Source organism: Netta rufina, assembly GCF_964035555.1.
Source record: "Netta rufina genome assembly, chromosome: 5".
NCBI lineage: Eukaryota > Metazoa > Chordata > Aves > Anseriformes > Anatidae > Netta > Netta rufina.
The window spans coordinates 13,654,737-13,673,747 of NC_140128.1; the positions used below are offsets into that span (position 1 = coordinate 13,654,737).

General features: G+C 39.7%; 1 protein-coding gene across 1 annotated transcript in view; it reads right to left on the bottom strand.

Moving 5' to 3' along the window:
* Positions 1-19,011, bottom strand: part of TTC17 (tetratricopeptide repeat domain 17) — a 54,997-nt gene that overhangs the window by 12,523 nt on the left and 23,463 nt on the right. The window contains 3 exon segments of the mRNA XM_084287081.1: positions 445-612; positions 14,338-14,524; positions 16,664-16,888. Coding sequence (XP_084143207.1) covers positions 445-612; positions 14,338-14,524; positions 16,664-16,888 — 580 coding nt within the window.

The window sequence follows — 19,011 nt, forward strand, 5'->3', positions numbered from 1 at the left end:
GCAGACTTGCCCAATGCAAAAAAGCACCAACCATTGCTTCAAAAATTAACACCTCTAGAGCACTTCCACCAGTCTCCTTTCCAGACCAAAGTTGTGCCCACTCAAGGGTGACTTTTCAAAGATGAATTTTCTAGGCATATATGCATTGAACACTGACTAATGCTCTCTGTACCTTAACCACAGAGACTGAGTTCCCTCACTACTGCCTGGCACAGCTGATAGAGAATTTACTAAGGTACAACCAACATGTCTTTGTAGAATCTTAACCTTTTATTTCATGCATTTTTATGCCAGGCTTGGATAAGAACAGTGAACAGAATGAAGTTTTAAGGGTTATTTTTCACTTGAGAAGAAATCTAGCTTTCTTCGAGGAAGGAAGGCAGCTCTTTGAAAAATCTAGAAACTGATTCATCTGTCAGTACCAATTTTGTTACGCTGACTTACTTTCCAGTCTCAGGATGGAGGGATCCCTTGCTGAACCCTGAGTAAGGACTTCTGGATCTTCTGTACCTCCCTCAGAGTGTCCTTCTGCCACTGCTGTGACTGACTCATGGTGCTCAAAGTATTTCTCCTTGTCATGACTGCCATCTAGATTTTTCTCATGACAGTGACCTGAAAGAGAAGAATTTATTGATATACCACATAAAACTGCTCCTTTTAGACACGAGGTGCAGAAACTACAGTCTTCTGGTTTTCTACATACAGAGTAACAGTACAATTCCACAAGGTACCAAAGACATTGCTAAGAAAAAACAAAACCAAAAAACTGTTCTGCCTCTTCACAAGGCAGATCACCTAAAACAGTTACTGATAATGTAGTTAGGTATACACTGTGACTTACCAATGAAAGAAAACTCAGGTATCTTTTGACAGGAGGTGGCGCAGTACCTTGGAAATCATTCTATGTTGGTAGCAATTCCAGTGAGTGTTCCCAAAGCATATTTTCAGTGACACTGGACCATACATGGGGGTTGCCGGCCGTATGAACCTCGCTAGATACTATAATGCTCACGGTGCTTATGTTCACCTTGTCAGCCTTCCAGGTGGGGTTTTGAAAGAGCTGAGCCCCCTGTGACTCCCCCGCAGCTCCACAGGTACCGAAACCCGCATTCCCCACATGCCACAAGGGGCAGGGAGGTGCCCCTTACTTTGTGGCACAACTACAGAGCTGACACACAGAGCAGGGCCCTGTCTGCAGCCTCCGTCTGTCACCGAGGAGGAGAACAGATATTCTGTGCACCGAGCTGTTGCTGCTTGAAAATCCCTCCTTCCTCCTTTCCATCACCTGTGAGTGAAAATAGCTTCTGTACACAAGTGAATTAAGAAGCACATAGCGAATCAAAGAGAGATTAAACTAAATGGAAGATTATCAAGTGTGTTCCCCAGTCTACCCTTACGAGTGCTAACCCCATTGCTCGATTCATATGGAAAGCGTTATTTTTCCAGCTGGCAGCGTGTACCACAAAGAATATGAATGAAGCAGATCAGTGACTCCTTTTTCCTCCACCCAGTGATCCCATGCTCTAGAAGAATGCTTTTAGGCTTCACTCTTTATCAGGCCGGGATGCAGAGAGGCTGGCTGTAACTCTCAGGAAGGTGTCACCCATTCCACCGCTTCCCAGCAGCACCGAGCTGCAGCTTTTTACTGCATGCTCTGTACTTCTGCAGCTGCCAACACTCGGGTGACACCTCGGGAGGAGAAACAGACCGGTATATTCGCGGGGTTATTACCAAACACAAATATATTCACCTGTACTCATAAATCCTCCGTGAAAACTATTTCTTGCCTTACCTTTTCTGCTATATATAAAAAGTCAAACACGGCTATTAGATGAGTAAACGTTCAAAACAGAAGCTGTTAACTTCAGAAACTGTCCTAACATCTGCCATACAATTATACTCTGCCTTTCCTACTTATTCTATTAGTCAGTGTCTCTTTCTTTAATCCTCTCCTTACCTCCCCCCCCGTGCTGTCAATAAAAAATTAATTGGTTTCATTAAAAAAAAAAATCTCTCTTCAATATATGGAGATCCTCATGATTAATTCATGAAGAATGGTGTGCACAGAACCCTGAAGATGAAACTGGTCCTCCTGCCTGACATCAAAACCAGCCTGATTTTGATGCAAGTCAGGTGCTTCCCAGCAACGCGATGACCACCATTCCCTCTGCTGAAGGTCAGCTCATCACTGAGGTGTGTGTATGTGTGTGTGAGGGGGGCAGCAAAGGGGCTGAAATACAGTCAACTGTTTTTAATTGAGATAAAAACACCAAAATGAGAAAAAAAGCTGGAAATAGCAAGCAGGAGGAAAAAAAAAATGATGCAGACACTTAAAATTCTACTTAAGACTAACCTTGTTAATATTAATTTACAAACACTGACAGCTAAAAACAGATGATGGGAGTGCTGGCTTTCTTGGGATCTGAGAGCTGCTATATATAGAAACCTGAGTGGCCTCATTTTTCCAAATTACTGCTTCCAGTTGCCTGATGTCACAGGAGGAAAAAAAAAAAAAAAAAAAATGCTGGTTGAAAAGACAATGGAAGTTTAAGATCTCTGATGTGCTTACCATGAATCTGGTGGTACCAAAACATCGCAAGTCAGAATTTTACAGCTTGTATCAGCTGCGTGCCTGGAGAACAACTGGGAAGAACACCAGGTACGAGTGTCAGAGCAAGGGAACAACGCAGCCCGAGACTCCAGGAACGTTCCCTGGCGGCAAAGCATTGCTTGCGTCACTTCAACACTTGGTGCACACTAGCTGTGTGAAGGACAACAGCAACTGCAACCCTAGAAATGCTCAGTTAAATAGCATCTATAGATGATCAGCCTCTGCTCTACCTTGGGTATTACAAGGCCTGGTTACTTTGGTCCAGTCAATGGAACAAAGATGCTAGAGACAGGACACAACACGCATGTGGCTTTCTGCACTTTTACTCAACTGAAGGAAATGAGACAAATAAATAGTCTGTGCCTGTTTAATATAAAAACTGGAAGGAAAAAGTGAGAGAAGTTCCTAAGCTATACAGCATATCCATTGGTTAGAAAAAACAAATACAGACTCTACACTGAAGCCTGGGGTTTCTAAAGATGGAAAGCAGAAAACTCTATTATATACATGTATTAAAAGGTCTCTAGCTCTCACATCATTTGAGCCTGTAATTTTTTGGGCCAATGTGAGAGCACTTGGCCAGCACCACCACAACACAGAGTCATTGAACCGTTTGGGTTGGAAGGGACCTTAAGGATCATCTAGTTCCAACCCTCCTGTCATGGGGGGGAAGAGTGTGTGTGTGCGCCTTACACTCAAAATACAGAAAAGCTCTGCTAGATGGTCCTTTCCATCTAATATTATCCATCTGCTTGGTCTTCAGGACCCCTCCTGAATTTCCACCAAAGCTTTAGTACCTACCAGAGCCAGTAAAGCTAATAAAAAAAAAAAAAACAAAACCAAAGCAAGTAGTTTGAATTCACGCTTGTCTTCTGGTGCACACTCAAACCTGTTATTCCTCCAAATGAAATTTAGTAATTTTTTTTTTTTTAGTAGCAGGTGTGACGTATCACTGAGCTCAATAGAGAGAGGTTTGATTCCCTGAACGCAGGTGAAGAGCCTCATCTATAGACATTTCCGGAGCAGCGCACCAGTAAGTAGTCTTCTTTTCACTTTTGCTAGTCACTGCTTATGCAGATGCAAAAAGACGTGAGTCAAACAATTAAAGAAGGTGGTATATTATCACTTTAGCTATGAAAATGAGTAACAATTAATGCTCTTATTAGATCATGTGAAAATTTTGGGGTGCTTGCTATAGAAAGGCAGGGTAGTGTTACGGGGAAGTGCTGCTTGAGGGACCATCCTTCAGACAACATCTAAAACGTGGGCTTTGACTTTCACAGCACTGTTAACTCCGGTGATTACACAGCACACATCCCAATTACCTTGACGTTTCAAGGTGAACAGATCATTTCGGAAAGATCTTGTAAGCTATTAACCACCACCGGGTTATTCTGATCACATATGTAGTGGATATTTGGTGGCAAAATAAATTAACATTCTTTAGAATTACACATTTGCTATGGGGAAAAAAACATGCCAGTTATTTTAAGATTACTTTTAAAAGCAATAGCATGAGCAGAAACTAAAAAAGAGACCTATCTTTAGCAGATCTTGCTGCTCTGCTCACTTTAATTATAACTTATTGTGCTTTTATTAAGATATTTTTTTGCTGTAAAGTTCACGCCTTCCTTTTCTTACTATTTTCCTTTCTTTCTAATTACAGAAAGAATACATATTTACACTTCAAAAAATAAAATCACGTAACTGAGCTTTGAAAGTAGAAATTGCAAACCACTTCTGACGGAACAAGGCTGTCGTCAGGAAGCGGCTCCAAGTGCAGGACTGAACCATGCTCCAGGAGCAGAATCAAAGTAAATTTTGTGCTTAGCACACACGGGAGTGTAAAAATAACGAAACATAACAAAGGAGTTCTCAGTTTCTTTTTAGTGGAAATGATTAATAGCGACAATTGGAGCAGGGAATTAAAGGCAGAAGAAAAGTAGAAGTTCTTAATTACAATTACCTCGCTACGCACTACTGCCATGCGAACGTGTGATAGGTCTATATTTAACTGAGGAGAAATACACAACTCTTTATGAGATATTCACCGTGTACTCCAGGGCTCGGAAAAGACACAAAGCAAAAGGACAGGCTACATCTGCAGAAGCATAACAGAGAGGCCAAAAGCAAGCCAGCCCGCCCAGAGGTGAGTCCTGCTCTCCCTGAAGCCGATAACTTGACCAGTAGTTTCAAAGCACGCCCAGGCTTTGTGATAATAATACAAATGTACCTCCAATATCTTCTACAGTTGTAATGCATTGGGTAAGCATTAAAAATCGCATCTGCTGCCCACATACCATCATAGCTATTCCTTTAGAATAACAAAGGACAGAGTGTATTAAGTTCCCTCTTGAGCTTCAAGTATTTTTACTGGAAGAGAATGATGACTCTAGTGCCCTAAAATTTAGACTAAGCTCTTGGTATGTTTTCTTCCCACATGGAAGCACTGTTCATTTTCAGCGTTTTTCCTTTAATATAAACCCTCCTTTGCAAAACTAGAGGTTACAAGACAAAAACTAACCAAACAAAATAACAAAACCCACAAACAAACAAAAAACAACAAAACCCAAACGATTTCAAGGGCATAGGGCAGGACATTTTTCTAACCAAAGAATTAAAGAGCACGAATAATGAAAAGCAGTATCAAGCATTTTACAAGTTTTCATCCATTCCTACCTCATCTTAAATTCCTCCCTTCGATGAGCAGCCAATGGCAACTTCTTTAAAGATGCTGAGGGGCACACTCGAAAGCACGTAGTCATACAAGCTCGCTACATAACAAGCTTTGGTTTGGTGCACAGCAAACAACAGCACGATTTGCATGGTCAAAATTTAGACTTCAGCACACAAAAGGAAGCATACAAGAGTTCATTCTTTCGCTATTTATTCCAACAACAGGTTTACAATTAAGAGGATTAAACTGTAAAACAACTGTTCTCACTTGTAGGGAAATAGTTTTTAATGTGATTTGTAGCCAAAAAGATGCCTCTAAATTGGCTTAGCTATAGATTTAAAGATTATCTATCTGTCTCATTACAGCAGTTCTGATTAAACCTTTTAAAACACACAGATGCCACCCATTTATAGCCAAATTTCTTGTTCATATTAACAGACAAAAACACCTCAGTGTTTTGTAACAGACTAGTCCCTAATGCAGACTGACAAAAAAATTCTCCTTATGAAATATAAGGAGGCGATAAATAAAACATGGAAAAAAAGAGGCAGATAAACCTATTTAAATGTGAACACAGTGCAGTTTAAGAAGGGACATACCTCCAAAACTTTCCCAATTCAGCAATACTGTATAGCAGCACAGAAATCTTAAAACAAAACAAAGCAAAAAACCAACAGAACAAACAACCCCCAAAACATCTGTTCCATAATTAAAAACAGGGAGGGGAAAATCAAGGAGGTTGACTATCTGAAGCCTTCACTGTCCTCCTTCCTCGCCACCCACTACAATCGGAGGTTGTTTTATTACGACACATGTCTAGAAGCAATAACTTGCTTTGTGATGCCTGGGAACAGTGCCCAAAACATAGAAACATCTGAATTTAAACTCTCAAATCCTGCCTGCAGATAAGATGGACTAGAAATGTCTCTGTCAGGGTACTCTGGGACTACATATAGAGCAGCAAGGTAAGCAGCACTCCAGCCTGAATTTCAGTTTGTGCCTCAAAGATAGTGTTTTTTTTTTTATTATTTTTGTTCTGAAGAAAGCAAGCAAGCAAGATAAACAAGCACACGTAAATTTCAAAGACAAAGGCTTGTCCTCAGTGACTCCTCCAGTGTGCTTGATTTTTTTTCCCCCTAACATCAGATAAAATACCTCCTTAGTAATTTCTTAACATTAAATACCCGCCTACACTGGATTGCAGTATAATGTATGCTGGGAAGATTGAATGGCGAGTATTTGGTTCCTTGACTTCACACAATACACTTCTGAAACATGTTTCTGATTAAGCCATAGGAATTCTTGCTTTAAGTACCACTATGAAAGGAAAGGCAACAGTGCCCCGTGTTTATTTCGCTCTTTTTATTTTCCTCCCTCCATCATAAGCCCCATACCTCTTCTTATGCTAAACATTAAATATTCTACAGGACTCAAATTTAAAAGGGGCTAAATACAAAAATAGCCCATTCATGAAAAATAAACCCTACAACAGCTAATGCAACCGAGTCAGCTAACTTTCCATTTCTCTCAACACACACAGAGACACTAGCGAGCCAAGAAACGGCCTTACCTGTGTAGCTTTTGACCACGGTTGTCTATAAGGTTTGTGCTATACGGGTGAATTTAAACAGTATTCTGCAGTGATCTGATTTTGTATTTTTTTTAACAAAATATTTTTGATAGGCTTTGTTTTACGTTCATCTGTGCATCTCTTCAGTATATTATACTTCTCAGCCAGAGCAGCTGAACAGTCAAAATTGATCCACAACAATTGTTAGATTTGCTTGGGACAGATATTTGAGCAACATTGCTCCTAATTGAATACCAAAGCAAAGAGACACTGTCACAAGCAGCAAAAGAATGTGTTAACTAGCCAGGTAGGTATGCCCCTTACTCTTCTAAGACAGCTTTTAAGTGCTTAGTTTGTCTGATGGGCTACATTTTACACAATACCATTAAAGAGCAGAGCTGCTCCTGTAGATAAAATAGACAAAAATCAATTCTGGTTTTGAGGGAGCAATGAAAAACAATGAAAACCAATCAAAATATGGATTAGCTTTTTCGACAGTCCAGGTAGGCAACCCCTGCTGAAGGTTAGGTCAGGCAAGAATACTGCCAATCCCCCTAGTTTAGGATTCAAGAGGAAAACACTCTCCTCATGCTGCCAGTGTTGTACAAAGCTACAGAACAGCCCCTGCAAAAATGCATGGATTTTTGGAAGAATTTCCCATCTCTCCAGAACTGCTGCGTTCAAGAAGCATCTATCCCTTCCCCTGGGGAAACTTCGAATTGTCCTAGTTTCGGTCACTAGTAGCCAGAATGGATGATAGATTTCAAGCTTTGAGGACAGTCAGAGCACAGCAGATTCTCGCATGAACCAGGCAACCAACCTTAAAAGGAAAAACAAATCAATAAAGCAGACAGATCAGGGGTAGTTAAGTGCCTGGCACTCCATGGCTCAGCATGCAGTGCTCATTTTAATCTGAGCACATGGCACTGCATGCTGCTTTGAGACAATCTCAACATGACTCATTACAGGCTGAGGCTACACATCACCACTTTACAAGTTCTCGGATTCAAGCGAAGTGAGCACAGCCTTCAAGGTCTTGGCAAGTTGTTAATGAGACCAAACCACGTACTGTCAGTTCTCCTGTACGTGGGGGCCACACGTTCTTTCTCTTCCAAATATACTTTAACCAAATCACTAATTCGGTCTAGGCAGGTTCACTACAAAGTTGTTTGTACAAATACAAGCCTGTCAAACATTTGCAGTTGTTGGACCTTTTTAAAAAGGCCCAGCTCCGAGGAGAGCACACCGTGCAGGATTAGCAAGAAATTTTAGCAGCTATATGCAAGAAATCACCACCAGCAACAGCAGCATCCTAGAAGAAGATGAAGACAGAAAACAGCAAACGTGTCATTTTCTCTACATTCCTATCACAAAAATGCACCAAGAGCGTTGCAGAGAAATGTTAATAAACCTGACAACTGCAAGTATCAGGTTTTGGAAGATTTTGTTGGAAAGAGAACCTTCTCACTTCCATTCTAAACCCTGACAATCCTCCTACTACATACATACGGATGCTGAAGTAACTGAAAGATCCAGACCTGTATCATGAAGAATCACCTGCACTATAAAGGCAGATAAAAATGGGAATTGTCACACACTGTTTAGTCTAATACTGTACTACTTTTCCTTTATATGTTAAGAGTTTTGCATCAGTAAACTCTTGCTGAACTCTCTCTCCATCATGCTCTCTCTGTCCCCTCAGTTCTCCTGAAGCTGAGGCAACACCTTCTTTCTCCTCCCTCTGCTCCCCTGTGGCCTTCTGATCCCAGGAAAAGACTGAACGAATACAGCACGCTAAATATTGTGGGTACACAGCTCTTCATCGAATACGGTACAAAGTGAGACCGATGACTTTTGGGAACAGTTTTAGGTACACTGGCATGCTGTTAATAAGCAGAGCAAGCACATAAGCTAGCAAGACAGACCTTGCAGGATATACAGAAACTATCTAATGTTAGCACAAAAGAAGGCTGCAGACCAAATTCACCCACACCACGAGCATGTTTGACAAACGCAAAGGAGAATGACATTTAAGGAGTACAGTTATTCTTAAAACAGCATGCTCAGAAACTTTTAAGAGGCACAATGGCTTTCCAACAAGCAGAAGCTTGGAAACAGCGTGCATGAGCAGTGGGCTATGCAGACTTTGGAATACTGTTGTAACTAAAAACGTGATGTTTAATGTAGCACTACATTCTCTGATTCTATATCTTGAAGATCTCCCAGTCCAAGGTGTGTCTGACAGTTTCAGACACCTCCACCACCTAGGAACATCCGTCTCCAACAGGACAAAAAGCAGTCCTCCTCCCCTGTATCTCCCATCTGCCTGCTTCAGGCAAGATGTTTTCATTCTACGCAGGTACCATTTAACCTTCTCTTACTCCTTTAGCACTGCAGGGCCCAGGGAAGGTGACCTAGATCCCACCTGTGCAGCATCAACAGATCTTTCAGACGGCCTGGCGCTGCGTGACTCCCGTTGCCAGGGATTTGGGAACGAATTCAGCTCAATACCCAGCTCCCTGGTGAAACTCGCAGGGTGGACAACGTGTTCACGTGGAAGAGAGAGGGTGTGGGAATAAGCAACCCAACATTTCACTTCAAATGACAACAGTTGTTTTAGCATTGCTACTGTTTAAGACAGAGCTCACTTTCTCTGTGGTGCTACCTGGTTATTAAATAACACAAATACTTGCCTTGATGTGCTTCCAAGAGCTTTGACAACCCGTTTGTGTGCTTGATGGAATTCTGCCTGTTTAAAAAACCCACTTTGGGGACTACTCCTTTTGCACCAATTAACTTTCCTATAAGGTAGTGGAGAAACAGTAAAACCAACACAAATGAATGGTCACAGACCTAACACTTTTCATTAATATACTCAAATAAATAAGAGCACTAACATTTAACAGTGGTCTGTTTCAGGAGCACTCAAGAATTCTGCCTTTACATGATAAACAAGACAAAGAAAGAGAAAGTTTAGTTTTAAATATGAAGTAGTGTTCAGGTCAGAGTCCCGTACAATTAGTGTAGGTTCTGGACTAACACTGTAAGTGATGAGCATCCTTGGGGCTGCACGATAAGGCAGCTTGAGAAGAAGGAAGCTAAAATGACTGTAAAAAAATGTCTAAAAGGACCTCATGCTGTAGAAAACAGAAACAAAATTTAGTAGCCCCTTACTAGGGACAATGGAGTCAGGCATTGCTGGCTGGGGATCAGTGAGTAAGTGAAAGATGTTTAAGAATGTAGAGAGCAAATATTTTACGTCTGTTTTAACACACGCTACTGTAAAGGAAATGTATGCTTGTTTTGTTGTATGGAGAGCTTTTGCTTAGTGTTTGAGTAGCTGAAATTGCTATAGGGAGCTTGAAATGATTGTAGCTATTAAGTTAAAAGTCAGAGGCTTCAATTGTGATGCTGATTTAAGTAAGTAATTTAATCTGTCTGTCAGCATACTATCAGAATTTCAAGCAGAGAAATTGACCTTTCAGGTCAACCTTTCTTTTTCAGGTCAACTTTCTTAAAGGTCTCAGCTTATTAGCTTTGTTAGAGTGTATGTGCTGGGGGACAAAGGGAAATGCATACACTGCTGAGTGTAAATACCTTTTCCCCATGTTTTATTTTATCAGGAAGCAGATGAAATAAACCAAGACTTTTGATTTCAGGTGGTATAGGGTGTTTGTTCCACAAGAGGGCACTGGAACCATACTTAAAGTGGATCATTAAGCTGCTGTGGAACACTTCACAGAACCAAATCAGAGTAAGAGGAGGTCTGTGCTGCTTTCACATACATACATACTTGCTACTTAGAAGGATTTGGAGGTCTTGATATTACAGAGGTATTCGTAATGTACTCACACTGCCTATACCTCCAGAGGAGCAGCAGGAAGGTTTCTGTAAAAGCACTACCCCACCAAGTGGTAAGACTACAGATACTTGAAGCTTAAAACATGTCATGCTTCATGTTTTAAATACCAATTTATTAGTAAGTTTAAGGTTTTGCATTTAGATCCTGTCTAGAAGAACACGAAGGGCATGATGAGCTCTTCTCGTCTGCATGAAGTGACTTGGGTTTGAAATTAAAAAAATCTGCCTAAAACAGAGGCAGTTAGAAAAAACTGTATGAGGCAGCAGCAGACAGGAAGGTAAAAGTAAGCATCCAAAAAAATCAGCACTAGTGTAACACACTTCCAAAGTCCTGTACACTCATATGAAATAAACGACACCCTGTAATCTACTACCAGGCTGTAAGTGCAAGATTTGGATCCTATATTCCATTCACTGCACCATGCACACAACTCCCACTGACATCTCATGGCAGCAGAGCAAGGAGCTGTGTGTCTTGCTAGTTAGTGGGGTTCTCCTGAGGCTTTTGACAGGCCAAACAGAAACACCCCTCACATGGGCCTGCAATCCCAAAGTAGGGCACAGGCAGCCCTGCTGCCATTGCTTTCAGAAATATTGAGGAAACACTTGTCAGAATAAGTTTAATAAGAGGCAACCTGTGACGTTCCAATTCTTAGGTGAAACTTTCAGCGTACCAGGTACTGCAATGTGACTATTCTGTAGCTCTGACACACCTCAAAGGAGATGGATATAAGTCGTTAACAATGTGCTATCAAGTGCTTAACAAGAGGACTAGGTGTCAAGCATCCCCAAGTAGCAACACATGATCTATGGGCTATGAGCTCTATGATGGGCTCCCAAAGTAACAGGCTGGTGATCCTTGGATTGCTAAGCACACGTTTGATCCTAGTATTGACATATGAGCTGCACTGGCTCTGTATCTGAAGTCCCATACAGAAAGGGGTGTGGAAGTATTGTTCAGATTGCATCTTGTTGTCAAAACGTGAATTCCAGTCTGTCATGGAACTGAACAAGAACAGATCAAGTTGCTCTATGAATCTTTCAAGTCTACACGATATGAACATACTAAGGAATGCTCAAAGTGCAACGGGGAATATTTAATATTAACATCTAAATATAGTTTGCATTTTTTTTTTAGAATACTAAGTGGTTGAGTAATTGCATGTACAAGTAATAATCCTAGCAAAGGTTTGTGTTAAGTACTTAAGGTAGAAATTCAAAGTTCTCTCTCTACAGTTGTTTTCTTTGGTCTGAAGGATGAACTGAAAACTCCAAAATCTCAGGATACTTGTCAGATTGAAGTGTGAGTTCTGTGTATGCATTCTTGAAATAATTCTGGTTTTGGAGACAACTTCACTTTCACACAGCCTGTCAAGTTTCCTCTCAAGTCTGTTGAAGTTTACAGCAGGAGAAAAACATTTCCCCAAACCTTATGGAAATAAGGTAAAAAATGGAAAGGTATATTTGCCTAACTGATTTTTGATTTAAACCACAAATCATTATCAAGGTTGAATTAACCAGCACGTTTATTTTATGTTCTGCAGAAGAACATTTACACTGTCAGGTTCGCGCTTTCAGGTTTCTTGCACTCAGACAGAAGACGACCTAAAGGGTATTATAGACAGAAATGGAAGAGAGAGAAATATTAAGACAGGAAGAGTCCCAGGAAAAGGCAAAAATACAGAGTAAAATACTTATTAAATACTAAAATTCTGACATACAACGATCAAATGAATATGCTATGGCACATTCAGCTCCTTTCTTGAATTACCAGCTTTACGGATTCCTTAATAAACAATCAAAACCCACAACCTACCAGACAAATATATTCATGGTCACTTTGTTAATCTGTGGCCATGCTAGCAAAAAAAAAAAAAAAAAAAAAAAAAAAAAGAAGGATAACACTTCTTTTCATGTGGGTTCCTCCCCACATTCAAGAAACACCAACTTCTTAAACTGCATATGCAGTGATAGTCATCTTCAAAATGAAGATCCTGAATCATGAATTAATGCAAACAGAAGCTAAGAGTCAGCCAAACTATAGGAGTACAGTTTTAGGAGTTACAGTAAGATTTAATGAAGAAAAGCACACAAAAGAAAACTGTAAAAGATTATTTTGTGGTTCAAAACCAGCCATTGTTTGTTATCTTCTCAGTTCTGTGAACGTATCTTTAAATTAGCCTTTTGGCTAAATTTCAAAATAGTTGCTTTCATTGAGGTTTGACTAGAACGATTTTAACCTTTTGAGTTACAGCTTTTTTTTTTTTTTTTTTTTTTTAAAAAAAAAAGATCTTAATAAAAGACCTTAATAAAAAGTAAACAGACATGATTTTTTCTTCCACATTAGCAAAAGACACTCTTGAGATGAGAAGTTAGATTTCTACTACTACCTGTGGTATTGGGGTATTTAAGAGAAGGACAGTTCAGTGTTAAGGGATGAAAGGTAGCAGTGTACAAGCTGACGTTACGGAAGTCAGTAAGAGACCCACCAGATGGGCCTTAATACCACTTCCTACACTACATTTAGCCAAACAGCATTCAGTTATCTGTACAACTGCTGTGCTGTCAATCAGCAAAAATGCAGAAGACCGTAGAAGATAGTATTAATCTGATGACATAGTCCTCAAATATCAACTATGCTGGAATCATCCATACCATATCAAGAAGTATGGATGACCTCTGGTCTATGCTTAGACAGAAGAGTTCTAGATGCTAAATCAGAGCAGCTTTTTCCATGTTTTTCCTCTAGAGGTGGAAATATAAATAAAATAAAATCATAAAAAAAATAATCAGAGAAAGTCCTTGCAATACTAAAAATCAAAAGCATTATTGTCAAGTGAGGTTTTCATTTAAAAACAAAAGAAAGATTAGATGAAAAGACACTTAGTGACAATTTGGGAGAAATCTGGGATACCAAACATTGTGTTTGTAAAGGGCTTATTCAAGCAGCCACTAACAACAAAGCACTGCATGTCAAATATTTTCAAATATTTTAGCTGGGAGAGATTAGGTTCAACATTGACATTCTTGGCAGATTTTTGGGGGGTGAAGGGCAGTGACCACAGGCCCCATATCAACAAAATACCATTGACATTATATAGTCTATTCCATATAGACTGAACACTAGAAAATGACATACAAAGTACTGAACACACTGAAATGGTAAGAACTAAAACTAGAGCTGCTCTTTACCAATTTCTCCAGCTTTAAGAAAACAAATCCATCCAACTGCAAAATTTGAAGGGACGTGCAAAGGGGCCATTGAGTAGCCTAGCAGTAGCAGCTGTGCACTTTCATAAATACTCAGTCCAGCATTCCTCATTTACCAGTAAGAGATATCAGTCAGGCTGTTAAGGTATTACTGACATGCTCAGGAGGTAATTTGCACTCAGTGGTAGCTCTCTAGGTATTTAAGAAGTCATCCTCAAGCACTTCTTAATGGACCATAACTTCTCCATTAAAAGTAGTGCCTCAACCCTGGTCCTTATGGGGAAAATACACTACAAAGAGAAGGGAGGATCCTTGGAGAAACAGCACAGTGATCAGGAATTTCAGGTGCAACACTCAAGGCAAAAGGACACTATTTCACTCGTGGTCCATCTTTCAGTAGTTGCTTACCGCTGCATGCGGAAGAGGTGATGTTGTAGAGAAAAGGGTAAAACTGCAAACAGCGGATCATCTTCAGGCTGCTTTCACACTCCAGACACTTGGTAGTCAAATCCAGTGCATGTCTGAAGGCCTGCAGGGCTCCACTGATGTTGTTCAGAGCCAGATAGGCATTTCCTAGGCTCAAAAAAGTCAGAGGCTACAAAGAGAAAAGCAATATACCTCAGTGTAAGTATGTTCACCGTTTAAAATAGAATAGGAAAAACCCCTATCAATCCACACCCTCCCAAACTTGGTAAACTTTTTCAATAGGGATTGCCTATTCCTTGAAAGGAGAGCTAACAGCTTGATGTACTGGTGCTAAACAAAGCTGTTCTGACATAAGGCTGTATTCAGGATTCCAATTTTCCACAAAAAAGCTGTTAAACACACACTGGGATGAACCGTCATGAACAATGCTTACCGCACAGAGTAATGAAGAACTGAACTGAAACATCTGAGGATTTCTGAATGATTAAAAGTCAGCACAAATATAAAAATATTACTACAATTTTAGCAGTACAGATAAATTTGAATAGTCAACAATGTCCAGCATTTACTCGAGCAGACAGAGGTTACTGAAAACGCCCATTTCATACTAGCTTAGGGATGTACGTTTATTTTCAGTTCTTTTTAAAACCTCGTGTTTTTGTCCATTGCTTTTGGCCAGTCTCCACATAATATGTATTTTTAAAGCACAGATCATGAACACCTTTTTTACTGGCTAGAACTGAATCAGCAAATACAGGCACATAGTAAGGCATTACTTTTTCTTTGACTGAAAACAGTCCTTTACTTACACAAAGAAATTTGCTACAATTAATAGAATACTAGAATAATTACTATAATATTATGACATGGCAGCCATTTTTTCCCCTTATGAGGTAGTTTTACATTCATTATCTGAAAATTTGGAGATTGACGAACAGCATCAGATTTTTCAAACTCTCCTTGTATTATTAAGCATCATTCAGAAAAAGTTGAGCAACTGCATTCAAAAGCCTAAACTTTTGCTCTCAAAGCACATGCTTAACTCCCTGTAGCTGTCATTCATTTTGATTTATATTTACTTTTCATTGTACTACAGAAAGTTTCATTTAAGCACAATTTTTCCTGCCAGATTCTTTTTTGAGACAATAATCACTTCAGGACTGTAAATGCCTGAAAAAATAGGAGCAGGCATTGTTGTAATGAGGCAGGACTCACCAATACTGTTGAAGAAAAGTCCTAATCCATGCAGTGTGGTCCTAGGTTAACCTTCGTGGCTGTATTTTCAATTGTTCTTCTTAAGGCATGTCACTTAAGTGTAGTTCTTTGTATAATTTGTTTTTGCACTCTTACCTGTGACCCACATGGGCCAGATTCTTTTCCAAGAAGTGCAAAATTGTTGCTGAATGTTATATTAAAAAAGCTTATTCTGCTTCTTGCTTTAAGTGCTAGGTGACTGGCAGCCTGGCAGGTGTAAGCCCTCTGTCTTATCTAACTACAGAGGTGCAAGCACAGGAAAAAGTTATTTCAGCTTCTTACTGAAGCATTGCAAATTTAAGACCAAAACTACTTGCCAGAGAACAGGTACTACGACATGCATATCTAAACGCCAATCTAACCTCAGGTCCCATCTCATTTTAACATTTTTCTCTCTCCTTTCCTTTTCACAATCGTTCTGGCCAGTTCAGCAGTTTAAACAGCTTATACAGTGACTTTTTCCCTTAGATAGGTGACAATCTACAAAATGTTTATAATCTTACCATTCAGAAATGCAATAACTGTTTTAAATCTATGTTTGGAAATTAAGTCAAAATAACTAGGACACACATTTACATCCAGGTATGTACATTAAATCTAGGGACAAATAAAACAGTATATAAAAAAAGCAAACCCAAAAACCAAGTGGCACAGAAAGATGTCCACACAGTCGAAGACCTTACTAACATGTCTGCTACTTAAAGGGTTTAAAAATCAAGACAGAATGACAACAGCATTACGATCTCTCTTTTAAATGACAATGTTGCCAAAATATCAGGACTGGATTCCCTGAAGCCACTGGTGACACAGGCTTTGGGAAGCAAAAAGTCTGTCATCTATTCCAGAAGCATTTCTGTTCCAGGTGCCTACATTCTCAGCAACCAGCATCACCAAGTTAGATCAAGAGTGCGAATGAAAACCAACATCCGATCCAAACCACGAGTTGGAAGCTGAGCTGCATGCTTCAGGTAAATAAGGACAAATCCATAACACTCCTAATTGAGTAAAGGAAAGGACATCCACTACTGAACCAACACACACAAAAAAATCTTACCTCGGAGGCATTGATAGCCAAAGCCTGCAGCAAGAGCCTGCTGGCATCCAAATGAAGACCATAATGAATCAAGAGGTTAGCAAGATTGACCAGAGGGATATCCTGATATTCATGTGGAGCCAAATTAAATGCTTTTTGCAAACAGGTGATGGCAAAGGTGCTATTTCCAATTGCACGCCAGTACAATCCAGCTTCATTAAGCACAAGCCACAGAGAATCTTCGGGCTATAGGAGAGTCAGGGAATAGGATGAAAATACCCACAAGAAAGGTGCCTCAGCGAGACAGAAGTGCTCAGTTTGGTGAAAAACAAACAAAACTCACCCTTGCATACTATTTTACTAGATAGATACATATCACACTTCACTCTGCTCACACACTGAGTTTTATCAGTGCACAGCAGATTGAACAAACTGATCCGCACTGTAATTTAGTAGGAGCTGTTGCTCACACACTTTACTCATATGACTGCCTTATGACATGACCACAAAATCCTTTAAAATATGCAACTGATAATGGTTAGCTCACTTCAGAGCCTTAAAATTACACCAACACAGTTCTATGCAAAAATGTTACCAATTTGAAGGTCAGGCAGTTTCCAACCACTAGTTAAATGTCCTTCCTCGTCCTATACCCAACTTCAAGACTGTCAATTTAAGGTTTCAGAATTGCTTTTTCTTAGTTATCTATTTATGTTTTATGAATAGATGACAAGGTGACAAGATGATGCAGGAGATGCTGTTTCAAGATTATAAAACAGCAAGTAACAAGTGAGGGCATGTGGAATAACGGAGGAAGTGTCAAATACACCTTAAATGTTCCTTCCTCCTCTTTCACCTAGAACAGAAAAAACAAACACTCATCCTAGAGAAAAAGTAGCAACATTTTAAAATCCTGTCAAGTGGGCAGAGCTAAGTAAAACATCCTCTTTCAGATGGAGCAGATGGAAATGCTTTAGAAACATTTATGTTCTAGTTTTTTTAATATTTTCAGTGCTACCCAATTATACGAAGAGCTTAAAGTATAAAAGCATCAACTAAAATTAATGTCTGTTCCAACCTACATGTTGGAAGCTCAAATCCACACGTGAACAAGAAACACGCAGCTAGGACTAAAGAAGCAAAACAGATAGGGATGCTTACAGTAGTGTTGTATTAACCATACAGCTGGCATTACAGAAATAATGTACTGAAAAAGTTAACTGATGCAAAGATTTTCTTCAAAATTTTAAAAGCAACCTCACACAGAAGGGCTTTTCCTGTGGTTCACGAGGTACAGGAAGATATCACTAGGATATATCAACTTTTTGTCAGGAGTATCTTACATAATAACCTATAATTGTGCGATTATTTATCACCCTTGTTTTGCAGTGCACACACATCACTCGCATGTTATTAGTGCTGATCTCCTCACTGAACCACTCTCCATACTCAGGTCTTAATGTCCTATAACTAAATCATAAGCAAGTTATGAACACTTTATCTTTCCCATTACAAAGATACCAGCTGTGGCATTTGTGCCCTAGAAAGCTGATCACTAGCAGAGTAGGCACGACATAACACTATTCAGGCATCAGCACGTAGCTGATGAAGAAGTTCAGACTTTTAATATGAAGGCAACAGAATGCAACAGTAAAAAAACAAAATACGTATGCACTGCAACAGTAAGATATTAGACATGTATAGGTTTATTCTGAATAGTGTAACAGGAATCTACTCCTGCTGTTAATTTTTCTTCTTCTGTGTAAGACAGATGCACATCGTAAATTGTACTGATTTTAGACTAAAACCAATACATACATACACTGCCTTGACACAACTTGTATGAGAGAGTTAATTTGAGAAATAATCAGCTTGAGATGTCAAAAAGAGCCAACCTCTATCTCAATGCTTCCTGTCATTTGACTTATGATGACTCTCAAAGGCCCCACGCAAGATGGAGGTGGCGTTACACAGATGTACACGCTTTGCCCCGGAGTGCTAATTATCCTGACAGAAGACTGACAGTGGGTTGGTTGTCTTTTTGGGGGTGGGGAGGATGGGGGCAGGTTAGTGGGGAGGAGAAGTTAAGAGCAAGAGGCAGACATGCAAGAAGGGGTAAAAGATCAAACTCTACTGAGTTACTTTGTTCTTTTAAATTAATGTCTGCCAGGATTAGCTAGTATGTTGCTGCTCAGTATCCTGCAGTCACAACAAGAACAAGTAACTACACCCAGCTAAAGGAAACAGCTTTTCTCTTTCTGTCTGTGCATCTCTTATAAGCCTGGACTTTCAAGTTAGTTTCATCTCACTCACAGGCACAGCAAATAACCTTACTTCTTGAACATCTCTGACTGACTTTATTAAAAGTA